The sequence below is a fragment of the Temnothorax longispinosus genome, chromosome 6 (genome assembly GCF_030848805.1).
Source record: "Temnothorax longispinosus isolate EJ_2023e chromosome 6, Tlon_JGU_v1, whole genome shotgun sequence".
NCBI lineage: Eukaryota > Metazoa > Arthropoda > Insecta > Hymenoptera > Formicidae > Temnothorax > Temnothorax longispinosus.
This window is the reverse complement of record NC_092363.1, coordinates 6,575,389-6,602,909: the sequence shown is the minus strand read 5'-3', so window position 1 is coordinate 6,602,909 and position 27,521 is coordinate 6,575,389. Positions and strand designations below refer to the sequence as shown.

Sequence of the window (27,521 nt, the reverse complement as noted above, 5' to 3'; positions counted from 1 at the left end):
TTTTATTCTTAATATTTTAATATTATATTCTCCGAATTTTATCGATCTCAAAATCTGAAAGTCGTAAACCTTTAAGAGATAAAAATTCTTTCAAGAACAGTAACTTACCGCATATAAATATATAAATATTTAAATATATAAATATATAAAAATATAAAAACTTTTTAACTATTATATAATAAGAGATAGATAAACGTCTTTGCTGCTCGGTGCAATGGTCATCGATGTCGTTGCCGCGCTTGACGAATTTGCTTAGAAATATCTAATGGGTATAGAAACGGAAATGTATAAATGGGGCTGTTTATCTTTTTCATACACACACAAACACACATACACGCACACTCGTAAGTAACGGACGTACTCGTGTCTTTGTGTTTTGTAACAAACAAATCAGAGCTGGGAGATGTCCGGAGGAAGCGCTCGCGCAGACCCTCGCATGCAGGAAGGAGCCCCCGGCACGCCGGCGACGATCGGTCATCGGCGACGTCAGCCGTTCAGGATGTCACGATACCCGGGACCGGCCGCACGAGCGTTAATCAGATCCCGCAGTCGCAAACCGTTAATGCTCGTAAAGCGAACCCGGGGGGCGCGCTCTCCTCTCTGGGTGGCATACCGCCAGACGCGGGATACGACGAGGTCAGCTTTCCGCCGATGATGAGAAACGATTACGCGTACGCATCGTCCTCGGCGGACAGGCAATCGTCATCCAGGAGATCGGATCCCGAGGCCACCTTCGAAGATCCCGCGACCAGGCACAAGACCCCGAAGAAGCCGTCAGGTATTTTGAAGACGTCGACCGCTTACGGTCTAGATCAGCAGAAGTACGACGGGCAACAAACTGGGAAGATCGAGAGCAGCAGATCCGATAATTTGTGCGTTTATCGAACCAACGAGTCCTGGCATGTTCAGAAGAACGTACAGTGGGATTCCAAGGACGATAACGACGAATGGGACCCCGGCATCGATGAGAGCAAAGTTATAAGGGAGTTTTCTTATCAGTATATTAATCCTAAGAAAGTGCCGGTGCCATCGAAAGTGGACGATGAGGGCGAGAAATTCGAGACTATGAATCTGGTGCAATGCAGAATCAGGTCTTTCGAGATGAACATGGATGGCGCCAGTCCGGTGAAGGAGGTGCTGACCATGCAGGAGCCGTTAAAGGTATCGCCACTGCAGGCGACCGAGGCTCACGTCTCAAAGCTCGACTGCGCGAACAAGACATCGGCCGTCATACGTAGCTTCGCTCTGGGTGATGCAAATTCTCCGGAGAACGCTTCCAAACACAAGAGCGTGGAAGAGGGACACGCCAAGCAAGCTTCGACCGACAGTAACAAGTCGGTCAAAGATCTCTTGGCGGACTTTGAGCGGAAGTCACAACAGGTTAATCGGCCGAAATCTGAAAAGCGGCAAGAATCGAAGCATCGCGGAGATTACGGCGATAACGAAACGTCACGATATGAAATTGCGAGTAATTTGGACCGTCGTGATAGAGACGATGAGAAGGAAAAACTCGTCGAGAAGAACGAAGCTATTACGCAACGTTTCGCTTTAGACACTCTCTATACAGATACTGTACAAATGCAAAATTCCGATGGATCTCTGAAGCAAAACAAAATGACCAATTCGAAAGAGAGTCTAACAGATCAATGCGTGTCATCGACTGATTTGAATATTATCCCGAGTTTTAATTGTGCCAGAACGAGTATGACTGAATCCTTATTAACGCATAGTGATCAATTCTCCACTAACGATCTCATTAGTTCTGTTTTAAAGCAGGATGACATTAACAACGAGGATCACTATCTTCCCATGTCTCCCAGAAAGGCTATACTGGATCCTAACAGTGACGACAGGCCGAATCCTAAGATAATGGAGAGTCTGTTCGCCAGTCTCCAGCACGAGGAAAGTTCGTACGTGGAGATGGCGCAGAACGGGATGAATCGCTCCCTTTTGGCACCGAACGAAGGCGGCGAAAAGCACGATTCCGGCGATTATTCCACGCTGGACACGTCTCACTACGAACTTGTTTGTGTGTTGGATAACAAGATAGAGCCGGTATATATGGAGGTGAATCAATTGTCCGAGAAGGAGGACGAGGACGGCAGTAAAGCATCGTCGATGAAAAAGAGCAACGTCGGCGAGAATTCGCCGCATTCCAGGGGCGATCTGCCCGACATCTTAACGGCACTCAAATCCGATAGTTCTGACGCCGATGACGAGTCGTCCAAGGATCTGGATTCCATAGACGCGCCACGACATCCGCGATTTAGTCTGTCTGACACCTTCCGACCGGCTTCTTACTATCTGGGAGCTAGCCGCAACATGATCGCGGAATTACACGACTCGTCGGACAGTGAGCTCGTATCGCCGCCGCCGATACCGACCACTCCACCGCCGCTGGACGATTTAGACTCGCTGGACATGCAGGAATCCTTGGAAATAAAGAAAGTCTCGCCGCAGGTGGCTATGGCCAAGGATAACGCGATGAACCGCGACTCGCCAAAGTCTTGGAACAAACCAGCAGGTCAAGTGGAAACGCACAGGCCACCGTCAAGGTTTTCCGACGCGACCATCAGCTCCACCTTTAGAGACAGCAGGATATCGTTGGAGAGCGCATCCGGAAGCGATTCGATCGAGCTCAGAAATCCAGAGGAGGAAGCTCGGCACAGACAATTGAAGAGGAGACCGGTAAGTGACGACGTTTGCGAGGTTCTGGACAGTCTGGACGAATTGGAATCGTTAGGAAGTCGTTTCGACACGAGCATCTTCCTTGATCAGTATATGGAGGAATTACAGGCTAGAGATGCGTTTAACGTAGATCTTTACGCGAAGGATCTGAGCTACAACAGCATCTATGGATTCAACGAGAACATGCTGGTGGTCGATAAGCTGCAGAAGACCACGTGTCAAGATCTATCAAGGAAGATGAAATTAATGTCCAGCAATCTCGACCGACCGTTCGATTATTCCGGCAAAAACAAAACTGGCTCGGCGAGCAGCCTGCCATCCATGAGAGTGTCCGATCTACCGCCGACCCACCAACACTCGCAGTCCTTCACCGGTGACGCGCATTACGAGAACGTCACGAGCTTCTCGCCGTTTCGCGGTTCGCCGGCGGTTCGACCCGACAGTGAGCCGCCACGCGACAGCGTTCACAGGATGCAGAGCACGTCCCAGCTGCCAATCTCTCACAGCAGGGATTCCAGCTACTCAAACGCGTCGGCCGCGGCGTCCATCTCGACGTCCATGGCTTGCCAGAGGCCCGCGAGCGCTCAATCCTCGATGCACTCGCCTATCAGCGCGTCCACGTCCTCGGTGAATCACGGCAGCACGCTGACGAGTATGCTGCAGAACGTCAACGCGTATTCCGAGCAGAGGTTCCCGAATCATTCGAGATCCGCCAGTCACGACACGTGTGTGCGACACGTGCTGCCGACTCATCGATCGACCTCCAGCCAGGACTCGAGTCATTATCCCGGTTCAATGCCGATGCAACCCGTTCCGCAACAATCGTATTTGCCGAACGCCAGCGAGCAGCGTGCCCAGAGCGATCAATCGGGAGCACCCTATTATTATTCTGATCTCCAGGCGAGTGTCAACAGCGTGGACATGGAGATGACCAAACCAATGATCGGCCATACCTCGCGATTACCTCAACTGAACAATCAAAGGGACGACGCGGCGATCGGCTTGAACAAGCGAAATGATATCGGCCGTATAGTGAACCCGATCGCGCGGCAAATGCCGCGGCAGATTCAAGTGGACGACATAGACGAGGCTAGACGCATCGCCGCGGAATTGAGACGGACGACCTGCCAATTGCTGGGCGACAACAAAGCCGCTCTCGTGGACAAGAGAAACTTCTACGAGGCCGACACGCTACGCCGGGTCAAGTCTACTGATCCACTGCCAGATGTATCTCTGCCCGAGGCTAGAAACTTATATCCCCACGGACTTAGAGATAAGTCCGTTAATCCAGGCAACATCGATAACGCGGAACCGATGCACGTCACACAAGCGTCTCATCGTCGGTCAAGATCTCTGGAGGGATTACTCGACGACGTCGGTTTGCAAAATTTAGTGGAGCAACGAAACCGAGCTAACCGAGCGGCGGCAGCGGCAGCGACGGCGACAGCGACGACTTCATCGCCTTCGACCAGTCAGGTCGAGGCAACGCAGCAAAACTTGCCGTCATCCGGCAGTCATAACGCCATGACCGAGAGCAATTTCAATTCTGAGGATCCTTGGGAGCAGGATAGTCTTTGGTGCGAGAGTCTAAGGAGGGTGAGCCTGCGAAACGCCAGATCCTTGGATAATCTAGACAGTCCGCCGAGACCCGGAAGATCCGGTGACGCGAAGTCACGCGGCAGGATCACTCGGGGAGCGACTTATGTAAACGACAGTGTCGCTTTACGCAGGGACAACTGCGCGGAGGAATCTCCGTGCGGCGAGCGACCGCGAGTCAAGCGCAGGACGAACAAGGATCATCACACGCGAGAACGGTCGATCGTGGACGACGAGGACGTCGCTTACGAGACCCTGTCGATGGAAGTGACCGGCGCGGGCGGTTACGTGTGGGACCCGCAAAGCAAGACCTATCACAAGCCTACCGTTTCGGACAGGAATCATTTTTTAGAGGACGGCAACCTTCCCCCGGCTCGCTCGATCCCGGACGTCCGGATGTCCGCGACGTCGTTCGAGCTCGACCGAGAGAAGCTCCGCCAATGGGATTTGTTGTCGAGCGCCTGCTTACTCCAGGAGCAGCAGCGCACCTCGATGGCGGACTCGGGGCGAGGGTTGCCGGTCGTGGAACATCCTGGAGACGTTCACGATTCGCGGCTCGCCGTCGTCGCGGCGGCGGCGGCGGCGACAACGACGATGAATACGACGACGACAACGGTGACGACGACCGCGACACCGACGACGATGACGACGACGACGACGATAACGACAATGGGCACGATCGACAGCGAGCAAGTAGACGTTATCGTAAAGCCAGTCGATATCGCGGATGTACGCGACGTCTTGCCGACGAAGGTGCCGATCAAGAGGCAGGAGCCGTGTAAACGGGCTGCAGGTGAGTGGCTCCTCAACAACGCTGAGGTGTACAGACAGTGACTATACGTGGCCGTGTTCCAAATCGCCAGACTACCCGCCACACAACCGGCCGGCCGACTCCTCCCACGTGACCACGGATTCTAGTGCGATAGGTGTTTAATCCTAAATAGTAGAAGCTGTTATGTAAGCGGTGCTTTCACAAATATTCTTTCAGCGCCATAGAGACCTTGCGGCAAGTTTAATGAAAATTTGAAGATAATTCATCACTCGTCCCGTCATCTTAAATTTTCACGACCGAATATTTCGCTAAATGATGCACGTCAGATCGAAGCAGATGATTGTCACTTTATCTTATTTTAATTGCCATCTATTATCAAGTGGTTCAGAAAGCATTCGATAATCTTGGGACATGTTCTATCTTGCGAAAATAAATGTAACTTTACCGTTTAAGCAGCAAAATAGACGCTTCGAAACTCCTTAGATGTTAAAAAATAGAAAATTATAATAAGTGCAAAAATATTGATTTAACTAACTGGTAAGCATCAGTTAAAGCTCGCTCTTTAGGATTAAACTCGATGTTTTCGCTACCAAATGTACCTGCGCTTGCGGTGGCTTGCTCAGCGATGCAGCCACTTCTTTGTCCTTGTTAATTATCGACCAGGCCGTGATCCAGTTCACATTTATTCATCGCGATTCTCTCTTTTTGTTTTTGCCAGACCAGTTTGTTAAATCCTAGGATCAGTTTGAATAATGCAGACGTAACTTTGAGCGACGCGGATGAAAGTTGTACGATCGATGCGACTTGGAACACGGCCTGGTGCGCGACTGTAAGTGTGTGTGTGCGTTTGCGAGACGATTAAAAACGCGGCTTGGTTCATCACAATTATTTACTGTGATTATTCAACACGGTGACTACAAGCAACATCGAATTTTCGCGATAAATGACAAACGATTAATTTATATGACAATAGCAACAAAATGAAGAAATAGCAGTAAAATATTGTTGCACTATTAGAAAGTTATAACAAAGCTGCGACCGCGTATGTATGCGAGTGCGTGTATGAGTGCATGTGATAATATTTTTAGAATATATGTACCATTTAAGATTTATTACATTACCGCCGAAAAATTGGTGTAATCCAAGACGATTATGTTCTCTATTTAATTCTTCCTTTTGTTCATTTAACTTAAATCGTGCCAGTTAATTGACTCAAATCGTAAGTAAGTAATGAAATTATCGATACGATAAGGGATAACATTTTCTGCCAGGGGCGTTAAACAAATGTTTTTTAATCCCCCTCGATTAATTCAAATCGATTCTTGCCAAGTGATTTCAAATTCACGCCATTTACGCAGGATCTCTCGTTCTCACGCGCAACATTTTTTTTTCCTATTTTATAATCCACATGAAATCGACGCTGAATTGCGAATTGTTTCGTGAGCCATGTTTTTACGGTGATATCGACAGAGCTATCGGTTCTACACAGTTACGCGATACCATTTAATTCAGCCGCCTAGGCAATTTGCCAGAATGTATCGTCGCGGTGTTTCATCGTCACGAAGCATCACAGAATTCGAAGTAGCTCTCTCTCTCTCGATCAAGTCAAAGATTAATGGAACTAGCTTTAGGGAGTACAATGTATGCCGTCTCGGCAAGAACATTATTAATTATCCTCGGAAGTTTATTCAATCAACTATGAGATTCGTTCGAATTACTTTAATTTAAGATATGTATATAGCTCGTTATACATAAATTGTACAAAAAAAAAGGTAACTGAAAATAAACGAAGAAACAAGAAACGAATCGAGAGTGGAACACCTCCCAGGTAAGTTATTACATTTTCAGCACCGTCCTGAAAACTTAAATTCGTTTCTCATGAGACTGGATGTTATTGAGGAAGGACCAAATTGATGGTGGTTAAGACAGCTCTGACGAATAGGCAGCATTAGTATCACAGATAAGATCGAGTCGTTCTAGACTAGATATGCATTTCCCTTCGTCGCGACTAAAAATGTTCCTCGATATGCAATTTGATTTCTAAATGTGGCAAAATTATTTAGCGACCAAAGTATGTAGTAGCACTATGGATAGTTATTAACTATGAAACGGTTTTACAATCGCTATATATGTGCTATTCTTTCAATTCATATATAATCCACCATGGAAAAGAGAAAGCACATAATAATACAAAATTTAATGTAATTACGTTATGATTCACTGCTCGTTATTTCAAGCCCGGCTTAAAAATTCGAAAAGAGGTCGCGACTTCATTATCCCCGATTTAAACGTTCGTCCGCGTCCTCCAGCGTGTCTGACAATTAATCGGGAACGATTAGTCGCCCTAATTAATTTTCTTCGGAGCGTCGCCGTTAATTCCTCCTCGGAGAGACAACCTTATCCTTTATACGGACGCTAAGGCCGCGGTTGAGTGACAGCCGGTGCGCTCTCGAGATCGTCCTTACGATCTTTTCCAGCCGTCATGCTATTCGCGCGTCACGCGCTTTAATGGCAGCTATAGCTGCAGCTCGGAAACTTCGTTGGCATGCGAACGACTTTGTATGGTCTATCGACGGGTCTGTTGTTGCATTGTCGCAAACATCGTCCAACACGTAGAACGCAATATCGTAAGTGCGCGTCCGCGCGCGCAGTAAGTATATCGTCGTCACCGTCTCTCGGCGCACTTGTTCGTCGCACTTTGTTCTCGGGGTCAATAACACGCCGCGTATGACGGCGGCGGCCCCGCTTGAAGCGGATGGATTCTATGGAACCGCGAGCGATATCTACGGCCCGCGCCTGCCTCGTACCTTCGGTTCCTCGCGGGATCGTTAAAATATCGACGAGAGAGAACGCGCATCCAGTAGAACCGAGTTTCTCTCCCGCTCGATCCCTCGACCGTGCCGATCGATTATGCCTTGACGTCGGCGTCGCGTGAGAAATTTTTCGGTTTTTCCTTCCTGATATGTACGTTTCTCCTTTGTGGGACTCGAAGGAAACGCTACAATACTCCATAATTAATGTCTCGGCGGACAGCCACGCTGGGTGTTCCAGATTTCGTGGAATTAATAAGAACCCAGGCAAGATCTTTCGGTCGGAGCCGCGGCGGAAAGAATTGGTTCCCGACGGGATAATATCGGGTCCGTATCGGGCAACCCGATGGATTGCTACACGTACATTTGATGTTCGTTCAGCCGTACGAAAGTCCGAGGTAGAAACTCCATCTAGTCGGATATTGCAAACGTGTATTTTTAACCTTAGATCGTTTGAAATTTCTTGATGCCGACTACAGCACTGCAATGTTTGATTTAAACACACGCTAGTATATATTTCGAGGATTGAAATCGATCGACATAATTTCAAAGAAGTTTTTTTTATATCATATAATAGATGCAAAGACATATCTACTTTACGAACATTTTTTATACGCCAAAATAATGTTAATTTTATTTCCTGTTTGTATGCCATAAAACATGAGCGCATTATATTCGGTTTTGTTACGGCAACATGGAACGACATGTTTATCTCGATTTTATTCTCATTATGGAAATTTATTCTCATTAATTCTGACACACGATAATTAGGGAAGTTTACATTTTAAAAAAGCGAAACCAAAATCTGATTGTCCGTATTTTGAAAACATCAAAATCGTTGAATATTTAAAGAATCCAGAATCAATTCTCTATATTGATTTTGTAAAATACTTTATTCTGGTTAAAGATGCATTTTTTATGACAAAGAATAACCACTACCAAGATTAATTTTCTATATTCTGGAAATATAATCTCTGAAATAGTTAAAAACTAGAATCGATTCTCTTATTTGATTTGTTAACACTTTATATATGTATATATATATATTTATTTTTGTTATTTTATATCTTCGAAACTGTTACGGATATTTCAATTTCGTTAATTACTCCTAAAAGCACTTAAAAGAACACACACTTCACTCTATTTCACTTTTTTAATTTTGTACTTAAGAACGAGGGTGCTACCTTGACGAGAAACACCTCTCGTTTTAATCGCGAGTTCTCACCAAACGACCCAAGCATTAAAGTCAGGAATAGAACGCTAAATTAACACTTGAATAGTACTTAATTTTGATGTCAATTTTATTCTCGTTTTTTATGTTGAAGTTGATAGTTTAACAGAGATTAAAAATAACGAAGTATTTTTACAATTTGAGTCCCGAAGCTTAAACCGCAGTGCCTGTGATTGGCACTTCGGTAATGCGGTTCTACTCATCGACTGGCTGCCACTGACCTCGGCGAAAAATCAAACTTTCATCGTCCGCGAAAGCCACAACATGTTCAAGCACGAAGACTCATTTATCACATTCCGCGAGCCACGAAAAATGAACGTTATTTCTCGAAAACGGCAATCGATCTACGGAAACAATTGCGAATTCTCTCGAATTCATGGCGATCGCATGTTATATACTATAAACATAATCATCAAATCGGTAAGAAAAATTCCATTTCATATTTATTTAAATTTATTTTCTATAATTTATCAGACGATTGTTAACGCGAATCGCAGAAATCATTTGTGTTTAGGATTTAATTTGAAACAAATGGTTAGAGATACCAGATAACATTTGAGCACCGTGATTTGAATACAAATTAAAGAGACTGAAGATGAAATGGTATGTTGATAAATGGCGTGAGAGACGGCCGCTAATGATAATTCCATATTCGGCAGCACGGATGGAAGGATCGTCAAGTGTGAAAGGGAGGATAACGATCTCGATTAAGTAATCGCACACTCAGCCTCGCGAAATGAAGCAGTATATCGGATTCCAACAGAATGCCGCTTAAAACATTTTATTTTTACGTAGCTCCGACTGATGCCAAGTATACTCTGCGAGACGTGAAATAACGCCACGATAATCCGGACTGTTATCGGAAACGTTTAATTCCGGCAGCGAGCTGACGAAGCTCGAAATCAAAATAGCGAGATCTCGCTATTCCGAAGCGGAACTATATGAATGCATAACTTGAATAAGATATCAATAACTTCGGTATCGTTGTTTCTCCAGAACTTAGAAAATATTGTCATAGTCCCAGTATTCGTATCGTTTCTATATTAACTATATAGAACGGAAGTTTTTAAAGCAGTGTGTTAATGAAAATTGGCCTCCGGGATTATCATCTCCAAACGCCATTGCTGATTCAACCTTTCTACTGTCGATTTTTAGCTGTCGATATTTAACTAAAACATATTGCCTGTGTTTATTTATGCCTATATTGAGACCTATTGGGAAAATAAAATCTATACATAATGTGTATTACAGATTTTATTTTCCCAACAGTTTCCAATGTGAATAAACAAACGTAGGATAAGAATAAAATAATAACGATATTAAGATCGACTACGTCATCAACGGCCTGAACTGCCATCAGGCAAACGTCCTCTTTTCCTCAGAGGTAAGACTGTACAATTTGCAATGAGTCTTAAACGTGTACTATGTAATCCAGAAACAATTAAAAAAAGAGCAAGAAGATATCAGTAGTAGTATAAAGCGCGGTACGCGGTATTTCCGCGTCCCCCACGCGTGTCGGCGCGTTCGATCGTCATCGGAGCAACAGTTCCCGACTGGGGTCCTTCAGAATCAAACGGAGTCGCACAGACGGGGTCGGACAGACAACCGACTGCCTGGTTGGATGATAGCGGTCCGCGCGAGTCAGTCAGTCAGTCGGTGGCGCTCCGCGCGGTTCCACGCGACTCTCGCGTGCGGCGTGGACGCGTGCCAGTCCGCATCGATCGGCGCGCGGATCGGGATCGTGTGCCCGTATGGATCATCGTCGAGAGAGAAAGAGAGATGAGTTGCGTTTCGCGATAAAGTGCGGTACACGTTCGCGCGACTGTGTGATAACTTAATAGAGATCGCTCTCGCTGCGCGATCGTTGCAGATCGTTTCGTCGCATCGACTCTTCATCTCCCTCTCGCTGTTCGTACGGTCCATTTTCGGGATTTTATCGCGAAAGGTAGACCAGAGATGCGAGTGACACACGTGCGCCTGACACCGGGTGAAATTCAAACCGTGTAACGGACGTCGCGACAATCGTCGCGTCTGTATCGCAATCGGGCTCGCGAAATTTCGCGGATAAATCGACGAGTGGATACGCGCGCGAGCTCCGTATCGCGCTACGCACGGATAAAGATCGTCTTGAAAGTTCACTCGAGGTCGTGACATTTCAAAGGAAGATGCGCGAGGTTCGTTAAGTGCAACGTAGCGCGCGCGATCTATACGTGACGTAAGAAGCGCCCGGATAATTCTTACGCGTCTCGCAGAGGAAGAATAAGGATCGTGGGCATCGCGTAATTTCTTAGGCGCGAAGCTTAGGTTTTCGCTGCGTCTTAAAATATAGCGGTGCCGCGGACATAGATTGTGGCATGCACGTCGGTGTTAAATTGCTGAAACCTGAAACTAGAGCCGTGAGAATAAAATTTTTACGATGACGTTTCTCGGAAGAACAACACGGTAATGTAGTCTAGAAATCGAAGCAAGGACCGATAGAACTTGAAAATACATACTTTAATTTTAACGCTAGGTCATCGCGAGATATATATCGAATTTCATTATTTCTTCAGTTATATTTACTATAGATACCGTATATGTTATCTACATATATACTTTTGTCAGGATTTTATATTAAAAAAAAATATCAAAGTGACGTGTTGTTATGACGTAAATTTTATTGTCACAACTTCGAAATGATACCGAATCTGTTGACCACGAGACGAGGTCAGTATTTGGACTCTGAAATTTTGCAGCATACAAACAAAACGGCAAATACAGAAATTTCAACGAAAAAAATCCGAGCTACAGATCGACGTGCCTCTATTTCTGCCGAAATGGTATCCGTTGTTAATTCAATAAACGAATAAGCCGATAAACCCATGACAGCTCGTATTGATCGATCCGCGGACTTCATCGTCCGCGCTGACGGAACGATTGTGTAAAACCTGCCGATCTTACTCGATCGGCTTTCGAAATAACGGATGTCCCACGATCTTCATTAAGTAATTTCCCGATCGATTGAACTATCTATAGAAGCTATTTCTGAGAAAATCATGTTTTCAATTTCTTCCGGTTTCTCTGCCATCCAACATAACCGTTTGCATTGCTATATTTTCGTAAATATAATTACATTTCCGAGAATATATTTAGAAGAATCTTAAACTTGAATATTAATATCACATATCGAAAAAAAAATCATAATCATTGAATCCTTCATGTACAATGCCTAATCAAAATTTATCTATCAGGATCTGTCAATTGGAAGCTATTTGAAGAGATTTTTTGTGGCTCGTACAAAGTGCATAAAAATTTTACAAGACTGGAGTAATTTCCACATGGATCGGTTCCTCTGAAACAGCTCTTCAAAATCGATCGAGCGATCGGACAATCGTAAGGGAAATAGACTGTTGATATAAACATTATAGACTGTTCGTGCATCGATGCGTTGATCGCGGTCGCCTGTTTGTCCTCGACATTACGGGATACGACGTAGTGCGCACGTGGCGGACAAGAATCGTTCGCGACGCGACGGTGCCCATGACAGGCACGTGGCGTGACAGTACGTTGATCACGCTGCTAATAAGATTCACGGCAGGGAGCAAGGACCTCTCGATAGCTGCGCATCTCGTTATCGCGAGGAAGATGGGCGGGAAAGTCGGTCTGATCTGCGGCAGCTGCTGGTCCGGCAATACAGTCCGGAAATACAGTACGTATAAATTCGAAAATCGCGATAACTATCTCAATCCGCATTTTTCCTTGTGATCCAATAGAACAATCGTAAAAAGACTCCGTCGATTTTTTGTGAATAATTTTTAAAACGACTGTTCGATACATGCGATTATAATAGTCTTAACGGCAGCCGACAGATCGAAACTTACTTACGGTATCTATGCCGTGTGTATTATGTATGTCGCCTTCCCTTCACTGTTGAAGAATGTTGTATCGAGGATAAAGTATCGACGCCGGAGAGCTAATAGCTGCGTTGTACCGCTCGACGCCGAGAAACTCGCGAACCAATAGTGCAGGGGTATATATTTGGAACAGGATAATTGAATTGGAATTACGCTATTAGTTGCAATCATGATATACTTACACGTAATTTAATACGTTTAATTTGATACGTTTAATTTAATTCGAAGTTGATGATGCACGACTTCCATCGATCGGCCTCATTACACAGTCAGATCCGTCGATTACTATTACGTAAGCCACCGAAGTTAGCGCACGGTCCAAAACCGTCGCGGGGAAAAAGCGTCGTTAAAGAAAAACGCGCGTTCCGGGTTTCCCGGCCCTTTTTCACTCGAGCTATTTCCGAGCTCCTCGTTCGTGAAGCCTCGTTAAATGCGGGACATTCTTCGAATTTCTCGCGAAGACAGACGAAGTTCGGTATTAAAATGTTCGTCGTGGTCGGCGAGGTAATTTGCGAACTCCGATTAAACCAAACGGACAAACGCGCGCACTGCAGAGGCAGTGGAAGGCGAATCGTTAATCCGCGGCGAAGTTGAAAAGGCGCTGGATAAATCGGAGTCTCTAAGAATAATTCACGAGCGACGCGCGAATCACAGGATCGATCCACGGCCGTGCGGTAGGTAATCATCTCTTTTGGCGGACCCCGAAGAACGAAGACGTCAAACGTCAAAATGTCGATTGCGTTCGGAGTTGGACGTTAAGTCTCCTTTCTCTTTTCCCGAAAGCCCGTAATTTTTGTACTTGGCGTTAGAATTCGGATTCTCAATTATCGGAGGAAGGTCGTCGCCGATTCGGTCGCCACTCGATTTCTCGATATTGAGGAACGACGTCACGTTACAGTTTCCTGACTCTGGAACACCGCCAGAGGTACTGTTGCGTTCGTGGTATCGATCGCCGCGAGGGGACCGTAAGGCGGGACCGCGAAAGGCCGTCGCCGGGAGAGAGAGAGACAGAGAGAGAGAGAGAGAGAGACCGGGAACTCGACGAGTACATTTCGGAAAGGCCGAAGGCCCGCTCGGTCGCAACGCTCGTTTATCCGGCTCCACACGCGCGCGATGCAAGGAGCATTCCTCTCTCGCCGAGTACCGTTACTTGAGCGCCGGCACTTTCGATCATTGAATCCCCGCTATCGTCGTACGCGCGCACGCAACTGCCGAAACTCGCGTTAGACGCCCGCGAGATCGCAGTTCAATTCAATCGTCGAGTATTTAGGTAAAGACTTTAAATATAACTAAATACGAGGTTCAATTCGACGAATTCGACGCATTATCTATCTGGATACTTAATAAGAAAAAAGGTAACATTTTACATATGAAAACTTTCCATATATCTCGCGCATTTAAATAATTTAGACAGTCTTCATAATGACTGCAGCTCTGCCTAGATAATACCTCTTTCTATTAATTGCTAAAATATTTCGATTAAAGAAAACCTCGGGTTTGATTTCTTTTTTTTCCGTTCTTTTTCTGTAAAATCACAAATTCGTATAAATCAAATTCTGACGTTCTAATTCGAACACATGTTCTTTCTCAACTTCTCTTATCCGAGAACGAAAGTAACGACGGCTATTTTCGGTCGATAATGAGTTGATCGTGACCAATTCGGTAGCCTACGTCATTGCCTCTCAATAAAGCGGCGATTGAACAGTCTGATAGTTCTCTATCAAGTAGCTCTATCAAATTATATTTCGAAGTCATCTACTTACAACCAAAGATACGACCACCAGATTACTCGGATGCCATTAATTTATATCATTTCGATTTCATATTTGTGATAAATCACTCGGACATCTCGCGATCTTTCCAACCCGTCCATCTTTCGCGAAGAAATAAATGTTTTGCTGATAGCTCCAGCAAAATAGTTTGCCGTCGTGTCCACAATAAAAGACGACAACAAAACAACGTGGTGTTTATCGCGTCCCGCTTCTAGTTTTTCCCTTAGACGGTTGCTGGCAATATCTATATAAGGAAGGTATGTCATTGATGTATAGGTGGTCACGCGACGGAATCTTTTTGCCACGAAGCCGAGGACGCGCAAGGGGGGCGCGTCAATTGGACTGAACCTCGGCACATGAACCGTTAAAGCAGTAGGGTTTTAACGCGGTAGTGTGCGCAATGCAGAACGATTTTGCTTCGCAAAACACCGTTAGCCTAGTCGTGGAACTCACGTCGCGGATTCGGTCCTTGCGTAATGCGTGCCGGCAGCAATAAGGTATGTGTTGGCGATTAATGCGAATTTTTGTTTTTACCGACTTGCCGAAGTATCTGGGGATATACTTTCTATCGCCCTCCCTGTTCGACGCACAACTGCACGTTTCTGCGACATTTTCGATATCTGACAACATTCGATCCTTTACCTCTTTCCTACGATACAACGCGCTACATAAACAAGGAAAGAGCGATGCAATTCTATATACGTAAAAGTAGGTGACAGGAAGACGTATTTGCACCTGCCATCATCAGATTGATCACAATGACCGTGTCGGAGAGACCGGGAAATTGAGAATCGACAAGAAATTTCTTCCACGTCCGAGCATCGAAACACGGTGGAAAAAGCGGACAGCCCGGTTTGTTAGGTCAGACCTCGTAGATTTCACGTTCGTCGGCGTAGTTCCTTTTTTTCTACAAAGTGCTAACGTAACTGGATCGCTAACGGATGATCATTGCTATGCTAAAACTACATTTCCGCTTGGACGCTTGAATCCTCGCGTGGGAAAAACATCTTCGTGTCCTCGATAAAATGGGAGTAATCGACTTCTTTTCTCTGTAGAATTAGCCGGGCGAAACGTACCATTTATTCCGTTTCTTGTGCGTGTTGACTATTATATCCCTTCCGCCGCAACTGCCGGCTTGCAGCCGATGCTTAATTCGACTCCTTGTGTTTCGCTAAAAGGTGGCCGCCACATACCGGCTAGACATGAACCTCATCGATCGGCGACCATGACGCGACGACGCGCGCTACCTTACTTTCTTCCGGCCGTCAGCTAACGCGCTCAACGACCCTTTTACGACCGTTCGTAAAATGTAAAGGACGATCTTAACTCGAGAACTCGCTCTCGCGACATTTTTGCGCTTTTGAGTTTACGGTGTAACGGCAAGAAGTGTCATTAGACGCAACTCCTCGCGCAACAAGCTCCGCGCTTTTCCCGGAAGAGACGCGAATATTTTCTTACGACAATTCCCCCACGGTTCTTAGTTTCTACTCGCGTGTCGATTCGCAATCAACATTTATGCGCAAGTCGACGAAATGATGATGTAGCGCGTTAATTTCTTCATCGCATCCATTAATTCTTGATATATTGGAGTTTAAATTCCAATATTCCGATAGACACTTCGATTTAGATTCGCGCATTAAGAGAAATGTTTAATAATCCGTCCGATATTAACTTTCACTGTGCGATTATTTTATATTTATTCAAGTGATATCGCCGGTATTACGACTCGGTCGCCGTATCGTCCACCGGTTCAACGTGTTCGTTAGCCATTCAGAACATTCACGCCATCCACCGTTAAATCCCCTCGTATCATTACCGTTTCCGTCGGCGTACAAAAAGAATTCCCCGCTCGTATTGCTAATAAAGTGGATTCCTAGTTAGCTCGCGTATACACGTTCCGCGCTCAGGGATCACGACGTCGTCTTGAACATCGTGATTGGAAGGTAAAACCGGACCTTGAAGTACAACGGTCGATGAGACAAAGCGACGATACCGAGTCGCCTGACCTACTTGATCACTACAGATCCCGTTACTTGGAGCGTCGAGTCGACACTCGTGTCGGTGCCATAGTGGCTACTTGCTACCATAATCATAGCGGCAAGATTGCGGCAGACCATTGCGCGATCTTGGAAAGGGACGGGGGGGGGGGGGGGAGAGAGAGAGAGGTTCAAACCCGGGAGATTAATCCGCACGGGAAATACATTGCGGCGGACCGAAGTTTGCTCCAGTAGTTTCGCAGATCAGCAATGCGATTAGTCGTTTTACCAAATTGCTCTTCTATATAAGAAACAATGATTTCATCGTCGAGGGGCAACTTACTTGCGGTTGTACGCGTATCTCTTTCCCCGCATTAAGTACGAGGACGTACATAGTACGTGAATTATTCAAGGAATGAGAAGTTATTCCTTCGCTTCCTATCGGAGGAACCGTATAACGTATAACGTAAAGTTATGATTTAACTAAGTTTCGTGATTAAGTGATAATCGTTATAAAGTCGTTATAAAGTATGTTAATATCCCGGGAAGTAGAGAAATTAAGAGAATCTTGAGAATCACAGAGTTAGAGTTACATAAAGACTTTTTTTTTTTTTCAAGTCGTAAAATAACGTTGGCTATTCTAGTTTTTAGGTGTATTTGCCAAGAGGTGTCTCGCAAGTTTGAAACAAAAACAGGCCTGGTCGCTTGGAATAAATATGACAAGTAGGCTACTACAAAACATGACGTGATTGCCAACGCTATTTAGTATTCCCTCGCACAATTTTACTTTCGCCCTTGTTACCCTTGTAACACTTCATTTATTTCTAATTGTTTGAAAATCAAGATTACTTAGATAAATAAATACAGATATGTGGCATTACTGCGAGGCCCTCGCGTGAATTATCTCATGAGTCTCACCGGTCCTTTTCGTCTTCGGATTAGTCGTCATTGTTTTACGGCGATGTGTTAAGCGAGACGTACGGCGGCGTGATCCTATTTTATCTCGCGGCGAGGATACGATAAAGCACCGCGAGAAAACAAGTGCTCGAGGAATGCCGCGGGGGGGGGGGGAGGGTGTAAAATATTTATTACACCCGAACGCAAACCCACCGCGCCGGCGTTTTCTTTGCCTTCCTTTTCCCACCCCGCTCGTAATAATGGCGGGAAAACGGAACGCGCGGAGGCAGAGGCGGTCCGGCGTGTACGATGGGGAAAAAGGAAAATCAACACCCTTCTTGTCCGGACCGTAACAGCAACAGGTCGAGGACGATACAAATGACCGTGGGAGTACGGTTCCCGCCACCGCCGTCGCCGTCGTGTTCAAAGTGCCACGATCTATTTCTGTTTGCCTACCGTGCGCGTCCTTCCCGGTTCGCGCGCGCTCGTTCGTCTACCTTCGCCGATTCAACATGCGTGACAGGAAAAAAGAAACGCCCACGCGAGAGTCGGTTTCAACGGGCAGTACCATTTTGCAACAAACCCCATTTAAAAATGACGGATTTCAAATTCCTTTTAAATTACGGAAATTAATTAAGGTGCTTTTGTTGGAATTTATATTGACTTCTGTCCAAATAAAAAAATTATTTCATATGCCAATTTATTTTTCCATCAATCATATTTTTTTATCATTGTACAAATGACGTTGGTTGTTCCTGGTTGTTCTAGTGTTAATTCTACAGACTGTGGGTAATCATCGAAATGAGAAATTCAGTCAAAACGTAGTGTTATTCGATAATTGAGACAATTAAGTGGAATGTCAGTATGTTTCATCGAGACATCTGATGTTGAGATAAGCAAAAGTTGAAAGCTGACAAATACGGCATTCATCAGAAGTAACACGAGGTCGAAAATGGTCTTGTGGAATACTCCGTAAAAATTAGTCGAGTTGGATTATGTGCTCCCACCGTGAGTGTCTCCTGCCCCAACTCGGTGCGAGCTTTCGCGAATTTCATTAACCGCTCTCGAACGAACGTGAACCGCCCTTTTCCCATAATTCCCCCCCAAGCGATTCAATGCCGAATTCTGATCCGGGAAAACGATATTCGCGCCCTTCCGGAGCCGACGCTCGTCGTCGTTCCAACGACCCTTTGACGCCTCTTCCGGCGTCGCGACGCCAGCCGTTAAATCCCCATGAAAAGCACCCCAACCCCCTCGTCTTTTAGAGTATTCGAGGTGAACAACCCCCGCTTTAATCCCCGTGCATTCTGCACAGTCGGAAATTCCATAGACCATCCTCCCTCTCATCTTTCCCCCCCTTTCTACCGTGAAAGCGTAATTTCCAGCTCAGACCTTCTCCCGAATTCGAAACGCTTCGCGAGATCGTCTTGTCGTAAGTACGTACGAATCGCGCAATACGGCCGTATTACGGAAACGGCGTTTCTCGTAACAAGACGAGAAGTTCTCGTCACAACCGTCGCCGATCCGAAACGCCATGAAATTTGCGGACACCCCGTATACGCGCGGATAACGGCGCTCGTTTGTGCACCTTGATCTTTTCTGCGCGCGATGCCAAGTGGCACACCTATATTTACGCGCGCACGTGCAGGCACGGGCGCGATCAAATCGACACGCTTGGAATTTTTTTTAACTCCGTTATATTTCCAAACTCCAGACGATTTATTTCGTTTCCATCTGCGCGCCGTGCGCCGCGCGTAGATCGGCGCGACGCGACGCGACGCGACCTCCCTGCGAATTCCGCATTTTAATTAAACCACGCGCATGAAACTCGCGCGAAATTTCTCGCGTTGCAGATTTTGTAATGCTCGCGAAACGAGGTCCGGTTCTAAAACAACGAAATTGGGTAACGTCGCACCGATCTGTTACACGGTCTAACGTTTCCAGCGCGACTTTCGCAATGGGTCGACGGACACATACGTTTAAATTATTATTACACCGGCTCTACGCTCTACACGCTTTAACCACGCTCGGGAGAGGTGGAATATTAGTGCGGATACAAACGCCGATCGATCGGCCGAGTGTCTATTAAATTATTTCTCTCGTTTTCTCGATTATCTGCGTATTTTCGACGTTCTGTGTGCATTGAATATTCCGGATAGCTATCGTAACTTGCACTGCATTGAGGACAGCGATACAGTTCAGGCCGAATGCGTTTCATTGGATCAATGCGTGGCAATTATATTGTGGAATAAAAGAGGAGATGAACGACTGTTATTGTACGTAATAAAGAAGCTAAAAAGTTTACTCGGCGATGCTCCAAATAGTCTAAATATAACACTTTTCCACACATCTTTTGAGCTTGCGAATAGAATGCTCATCAAGTACATTGAGACAATCTAAAAAATTAAAACGGTTGCCCTTTTTATTGTCAATTTTGTTAAAAAAAAATCATCGATTTTTAACATTAAAATAATAAGAATAATTGATCCAATTAGACTTTAAGTAGCTTTAAATAGCTACAAGTATCATAAAAATACGAATTATATGAGAAATACATAAATTATTTTTATGTTTACTTGTATGTATAAATAATTTGGTCATAATAAATCTTAAAGGTCTAAAGAAAGAAGTATAATAGATTCAATATGTAATATTCTAGCAGAGTGAAGAAATGTGGAGTATTCGTTGCAGATATCGATATAGTTTTCAACCGTAACTCGTTGATTTATTTACGATCTCTATCTTGTGACGAGAATTTATTGGTTGAAAACCAAATAAATTTATCGCGACGTCCTTTTTGACGCACGTGTATTTTTCGAATCGTTGACAATGCCGACCATCCATTCCGCATTCCGGTCGCGAAGGCCAAGAAACGGGAGACGCGATTACGATTGCGCAAAGGGAACGCGACGTCGTCGCTCAGGAAGTCGATCTCGATTTAATCCAATCGGGCGACGCACTGGTTATCGATACGAAACGTCGCGGAGTCATCCCGCTCGCGTGTCCATTCGCCACATAACGATGAATCCGCGCAAATCGCCGGCATCCCGGATGCATCGTCACGCATTCCACCAAGTACGCAGTCACATTGTCCACGGTCAGTCAGTCGATATAATCGCTCGTAGTTCGCACGTTCGAGTTTTTCGTTGTACAGGCTAGGTTAAACAACTCTCCGCGCGTAAACCTCGTACTGTCCGATCACCGTGGCTTATAAAGGTGAAAGATGTTGCACGGTGGAAAATACGTCAGAAATACATTCTTTTGAGTTATACTCGCGGTATAAAAAGAATCGATGTACATATATTCACCCATATAATTTTTTTGACAAAAAATGCAAAGTAGGTGAACCGATTATTATTGATCCAAAACAAAATAGAGTTGCATTAGAGATAAATTGGAGCGGAGAAATAAGCTTCCGGATTATAGAAATCGTACGAAAATAGTCTTTCCAAAGTACGCGGCTTTTCGTTCGCTCGCCGATTATTTTTGCACACGAGAAAATACGTCAGAAGCACTCTCTCTTCTGAAATCTTTTATCAGTCTCGGCATAAATTTATTCCCCCTGGTGAAGTTACTATATCTCACTCTATGAATAATAAGATCCTCATTTTAGCTCGTGAATTTCTCAATTGCGTACCCTGGACATTCTATGACAAGTTAAAAGACAGACCAACTTCATAAACGTGCCTCGTTACGTTATAACATCTACTTTGTGACGTAAGGAGCATAGATAAAAGAAGCCATCTGTGGTTCAACGAAAACTCGTATGCGACGCACAGGTGTTTAAGGATAGCAGCGTAATCTCGAATCCTCATATATTCCCACTTCCACGCGAATGAGTTTACGAGCCGCATCGACAAACAGAGAAACCTCAGCTATATCAATCTGCAAATATGGCGCGATCGTGACTGGAGAACGGAATTTCAAATCGCGCGCGATGTCTTTATCACCATATACATATACGGGGAGTAGCGCGCTATCGGCCCCATACATTCCGCAGATTGAATACCGCCTATTATATGCGCGAAGCGCGAGAGGAGTTTCCTGCTGCGCCCATATGGCATCGCGCCGGGTCGGTTTGCATTCCCCGCGTCAGTCTGAGCGTGAACGCCGGTTTAAAGCGTGAACAATCGCCGCACGACAGATATTCCGCCGTTTCGGTCGTCGGGCAAATGCCAAACGTGCGTGTAGCAGCGCGGCCTGGCGCGGATACGCGCGATTCGTTCCCTGCTCGCGCGCGTTCATTGTCCGCCGAGTCGCCTCTGGTCCTCTCGACGAGCGAGGCCGCGATGATTCGCCAACGCATCGGATTCCCGACGCATTCCGCATCGATCGAATTCCAGGTGATCGCTACTGATTTTCCCAGCGACGGACCGAACGGACAATCGACTTTCATTCCACTCTTTCTATCACCTGGGAAACCTGTTCGCACGTTAGACCGACTCTCGGCAACTCGCGAGCCGAGTTACGAATGCGGGAGGGAAAAAAAAAATAGGAATCACGATTGCGTTCGATGCGTAGACGGTCGTCGCCATGAGCCGGTCCCCCCAGAGCGCAATCCGGGGCCTTACGTAACCGAACCCGCGCTGGCCTGGTTCCGGAGGTTGACTTAATTGCGCCCGATAAATTGTCCTTTCCTCTCCCTCATCTGTCTCGTCGGTCCGTTCTCAAACGCAAATGGTCTACCGCCCCCGTCATGCCGAGCGTCACACGTTTCCGTTCTGTCTCTCGTCCTGTGTGTCTGCTGCCAATTCTATCCTATACCATTACCGTGTTCACTGCACGCATCCGGCCAGAGGACTCGCTAGCGTGAGATTCTCGATCGTCGAAGTTTGGGCTTACATCAGGATCTCTCGCATATAATTTTCTTTACTCTAGAATGAGGAAATATTTAATTTTGAAACTGCCAAGCTTCTAGATAAAATTTGCAACCATGAAATACGTAATCTTGAAGTTGTGAAACTTTTAAGTGAGTCTCGCATGAGTATCAATATTAACTAGAATTATACGGTTCATTTTCATATACGCGGATTACATACGGTCATACGGAATCTCTCAGATATTCAGTCGAATATTTTTATTAATGTACATATTATCATGGATATTCAATTCGATCTGATTTATGTAATCATTTATAAAATTTTAAGGAATCATACACATTTTTCACTTATGACTGGCAACGGCTGACTGATTGTTCGCCGAGGGCGAGCGATCTACGATAGAGTATTACTCAATCCAATATCCATACTAGTTTCTCACATATTTCTCCCATCTTTCCCATTCAAGCGAGACAGACGTTTCCTGAACAGTCTCGATACCGATCCCTCGCAATCCGAGAACGCTTGTGAGATTTCACCGTGTACACGCAAGACTCAATTAGCGTAACGTCCCGTATGAGATCCCATGCCTCAAGACTAATTCGCGTGCCGTAAACGTAAGGTTGCTTTAAACGCATACGTAATCACATGATAGAATTTTTACGAGCTTGCACATTTCTTTCTTGCAGCGTCCGGCTCGGGGTCCGTGATAGGCAGAGACCCGCTTCCACCCAGGGCCGTCAGCACATCTCATCTGCCTCAGAGAACGCTGACTCAACCGCCGACGGCGGTGTCCACTCTTCCGCTACCGAGAAACAGTACCGGCAGCAGCCATCGGCAGCAACCGCTTCCGCTCCATCACTCGACTCCGCAGCAGCAGCAGCAGCAGCAACCGCCTATGAGGCAGCTGGAGAACGAGTCCACCGCCCAGATGCTGAGGGCCGCCAGCAACGGCGACATCGGCAAATGCCCCGGCATGTAAGTAGACGCAAAGCCGACCCTCCCAGGTATTTGTATAACGAAGTTTCGTCGCGCTGTAATTAAACCGCCGCCCCTATCGCACCCCGTAATAGGGAAACTTATTAGCGAACGCGTACTCGCGCGGCCGCAACCCCGCCGTCTAATTCCGGTTCGTGAGAGTTGCCCGACTGTTTAGTTACTTTGAGGTGGTGACTAGTAGAAATGCCGCAAGCGGCCAAATGTCCGTGCCCTCGAGTATCGCGTCTGAAAAGATCACATTCGAGACTCGAGACAAGTCTTAGAACGAATCATAACGTTAGAGACACAGCCAGAACCACTCCAGCCTCGTTCGACCGCTTTTATGGCAAACCGTGTCAAAATCATTCGACTGGTATGTCGAAACAGCATGCAGGGAGAAGAGGATAAATTAATCGCCATAAAAGGCAGAGTAGCGCGCGTTTCCACCCAAACACAGAAGCGATTAGCTATCGCCCGATTTAGTCCGTAAATAACTCGTTATGTACGTAACTCCTTACATGCGCGTGTAGGTTCGTTCATTTAAGTCGCTGTTTAATTACTCGCCCGTCTGCTCGCGCAAACAACAACAACGTTTGTTAGTTTGACGCGAAATGTACAACCGATCAAATTTCCTGCGTGTTCTTGACAACTCATAACGCGAGGATTACGCGGTGACGCAATTGCAGTAATTAATTTAGCTTCTCGATCACGGAAAAAAAAGGTTTTGCTGCAACAGCAAATCTATTTGTTAAATATGATTTTAATATGATGTTAAATTAATTTTGCAATAATAGCAAAACATTTTGTTGCAATAGCAAACAGTTTTGCTGAATTTTGCTATTGCAGCAAAAGGTTTTGCTATTATTGCAAAATCAATTAGCTCTCGCAGCAAAAAATGTTAGTTGTCCGTATATATAGTAGCAAATCCTTTAGCTAAATTTTCTTCCGTGTATGAAATTGTACAATTATACATCCTCTGAAAAATCTTTTTACAACTAGCAATTAGCTGGAATAACCTTTTTTTTTTATCTAAGGAACGCAATAATTTTTTAAACCGATTTCAAGAGCGCGCAAATAGCGCGTAATGTAATTTCGTCGTTAAATTTTCATTACGCGGAGAGGCTAGCCAGCTAGACGTCACTAATTAGACCGAAGGGCGTCGCGATGTCATAATCGACGTGAGAGCCGCTCTCAAGCTCGCCGAGCTCTATTTATTGCCAGGCGTGAGCTAAACCGCGTCACCTTGATAATACAATTTTCTCGCACGTATATTCGCGTCGCGGTTTACCTTCACGGCGAATCTAATTTCTGCTGTATCGCGTAGCCACGTTTATTTGTCTCGGACGTTAAATATCGATTTTCCCACCCATGATTAATCGGGCAAAGCTCCTGTCGCTATAAACTGCGGGTGAGAAGATAATGCCGTGGTGTCGAATGAAAATTGCGAAATGTCGATTCGAAAATTGTCAATATTTATTTGACATATTTAATAGCCGTAGATTAACAGCGTTGTTCAAAATAATAACTGTCGACGTCCACGGAGCATCGCATTTCCTTTCGAATCGTTCAGCGACTTAATTTTCTCTCTCTCACACAGTTTCTTTCCGCGTTACATCACTTTACGGCGTCGTTTCAAGCGCGCGGCCTTCGACGAATCGGCCCACTGACCTGCTCGTCAAATTTCAGGGTTACCGGTAACGACATGAGGGACCTGAGGTTAGCATCGCCGGGCGGTCATTCCACTCAGCGATTGATCAGCCCGATCGGACACTTGCGGGTCGCTTCGTTAAACGACCACCGTGTCTCCAGTCCCAGCGACAGCGAGATACGCGTGCACAGTCCAAGTAAGTTTTCCTTTTGTGTCTATAATTTATCGATCTGCCCGATACTCTTTCCCCGCGCGGTTTCCACGGAAACTTTTCGATGAGCCGACCCCGTGGACCCCGGGCAGCGGCGAGGCGATTAATCGCCGACGAATACCCCGGAGAATCCGGCTTTATGAAAGAACTCGAACTTTTGCCTCGAACGCGAAGTTGGTTAAGGCGCAATTAATATATTGTTGGTCGTAATACGAATCGCTATCGCGACGCGGCCAAGTTTGCCGGTTAGGAAAAAGAGTTACGACGTCGACCGACCGGATTGTCGTAATAACGTCTCCGAGCGAGTTAGTGCGCCCGATATCGACTTTCCTCCTACTCGTGTACAAAGCACACAAGTAAACGCTAATTAATAACGCTGACGAAGACAATGTCAAAGGCATACAACGCCCACGTTTATAAAAGGTTTATAAAATGATCCTTCAACGTTCAGCGTATATTGCGCTATTCGGAATTAATAGCTCGTTAAGCGCGGCTAATTAATCGGATTTTTTCAAAGTTATTCGCGACAAATTTCCATAACGTAAGACTTCTCGTGTAACAGTTATCTTAATTCTGTAACAGAAATTTACGGCACGCAACGGAAGAACGATACAATCATTGCAAAGGTCTTTTCGCAATTTGCTTGAGAAAAAAAGATAGCATTCTATTCAGCAATACACACAAAATGAGCACAACACAACGAATAATTCTCTTTTGCCTCAGTATTACGAAATATATAATATATTCACATTATATTATATATTCAATATATCACTGCGGCAAATCTCTGCCTCTGATATTCAAAGCTGGCCTAACTCAGCACGTCCGGAACATTTGGTTCGCGCGAAACTTACAAGTGATGAACCGCGCTCGGCGAATGAGCGATTAATACCCGTGAGATTAAGCGGCGATTTAACGTCTGCTCTGAATCGCGAGATTGCCGAACCGTCTGAAAAGCACATAAATTTAGGTCGAGAATTTCAGCGGGCGTCCGGGGGTTAATTATCCGAGGATCCGTGGCGGTGGTGTCCCGGTGTAAGGGCTTGTGTGCGCCGCCCGTCTAATGCACAACGCCGGAATAATGGAAATCCCGTGTGCATAAATCCCGTACGCCCCGCCTAAATACGCAAAGGCACGCATGATCGATATCATCAGGCTTCGGGTAATTCAACTACCGAGGATTGAGGTTGCACAATATCACCGCGCGCGAGCATTACGCGGTGGCTTTAATGAGAAAGAAATCATAATTACACAGCGCGTCGTTATTCCTTCTTGAATCAAAAGAGATCGTAAATTTGTAATGACGAGCATTTCGAAGGTGAGTTAACGGCACGAGTTTACAGCCAATTCTCTTTCTTTCCCTTATAACCGCGATGTGTTTGGAGAATCGAATATGATTGTGATGCTAAGAAAATTGGATGAACGTTGTGGTTTCTTTGGTGGCACGAATGCGGAGGATATTTCTTGGCAAATGTCGTCTTCCAGAAAGAATGGCGGAAGCACACCGCAATCTAAATACCACGGTCCACCAAGAATTTTCTTCGTGCAATCGGATTGCATCTGTATAGGTACAATAGCTGCGCAATTTTCTGCGTTAGACGGAAGTGCTTCTCCATTTTACGACGCGTCTAACGGTCGCAGCTGCGGAACATTTCTGTAGGCATTTGAATATCCTATGCAGGTCGTCCCAGATCCATTATCGTTCAGCCGCAGATAGCGGAGTCTGAACAAATATGCTAATATCTCAATATCTCCCGATACATCTTTCAAGGATATTAAAAATAAAAGTGAGCGAAACCGAATTTATGTTTTAAACAAAAAATTAATTTATAATTTAATCCGAATCGTTAGCTCATCTCATTAAAGTCTTGCTAAGAAAACACTCTTCTAAAGTTCTTCCAAGAAATTCAGCGGGTATCCGTGTCTGAAAAACGATAATGCCTGCGACATCCCGTATACAACGGATGTAATATTATAAACGAAAGGAAGTAGCTCCGACAATTCCGGCGCTTTGAGGCGAAAATACAAACGACTGCCATTCACGTGATTAAGGAGAAAGTCAATCTGCTCGCTCGTTATTACAATTTTTTTCGCTACTCCGCCGCGAGTCTGAGCCCGCGAGCGAAACAGCGGGAGGAGGAACAAAGAAAAAAAAAATCTTCGGGAATATCAGTCGATTCCGATAGTTCCGGCCTCGTTACGACACGCTCAGAAATACGCGACTTCCTTTTC

The 27,521-nt window shown here is 45.5% G+C and overlaps 1 protein-coding gene across 10 annotated transcripts in view; it reads left to right on the top strand.

Annotated features, from left to right (window-relative positions):
• Window positions 1-27,521, top strand: part of LOC139814111 (uncharacterized) — a 130,967-nt gene that overhangs the window by 86,888 nt on the left and 16,558 nt on the right. For all 10 annotated transcript variants that reach the window (XR_011732337.1, XM_071780117.1, XM_071780116.1 and 7 more), the window contains 3 exons: window positions 395-5,077; window positions 23,142-23,430; window positions 25,117-25,274. Coding sequence is in view for 9 of the 10 variants with exons in the window: in XM_071780117.1 (XP_071636218.1) it covers window positions 395-5,077; window positions 23,142-23,430; window positions 25,117-25,274 (5,130 nt within the window). In the remaining variant the exon portion in view is untranslated. The remainder of the gene's footprint in view (window positions 1-394; window positions 5,078-23,141; window positions 23,431-25,116; window positions 25,275-27,521) is intronic.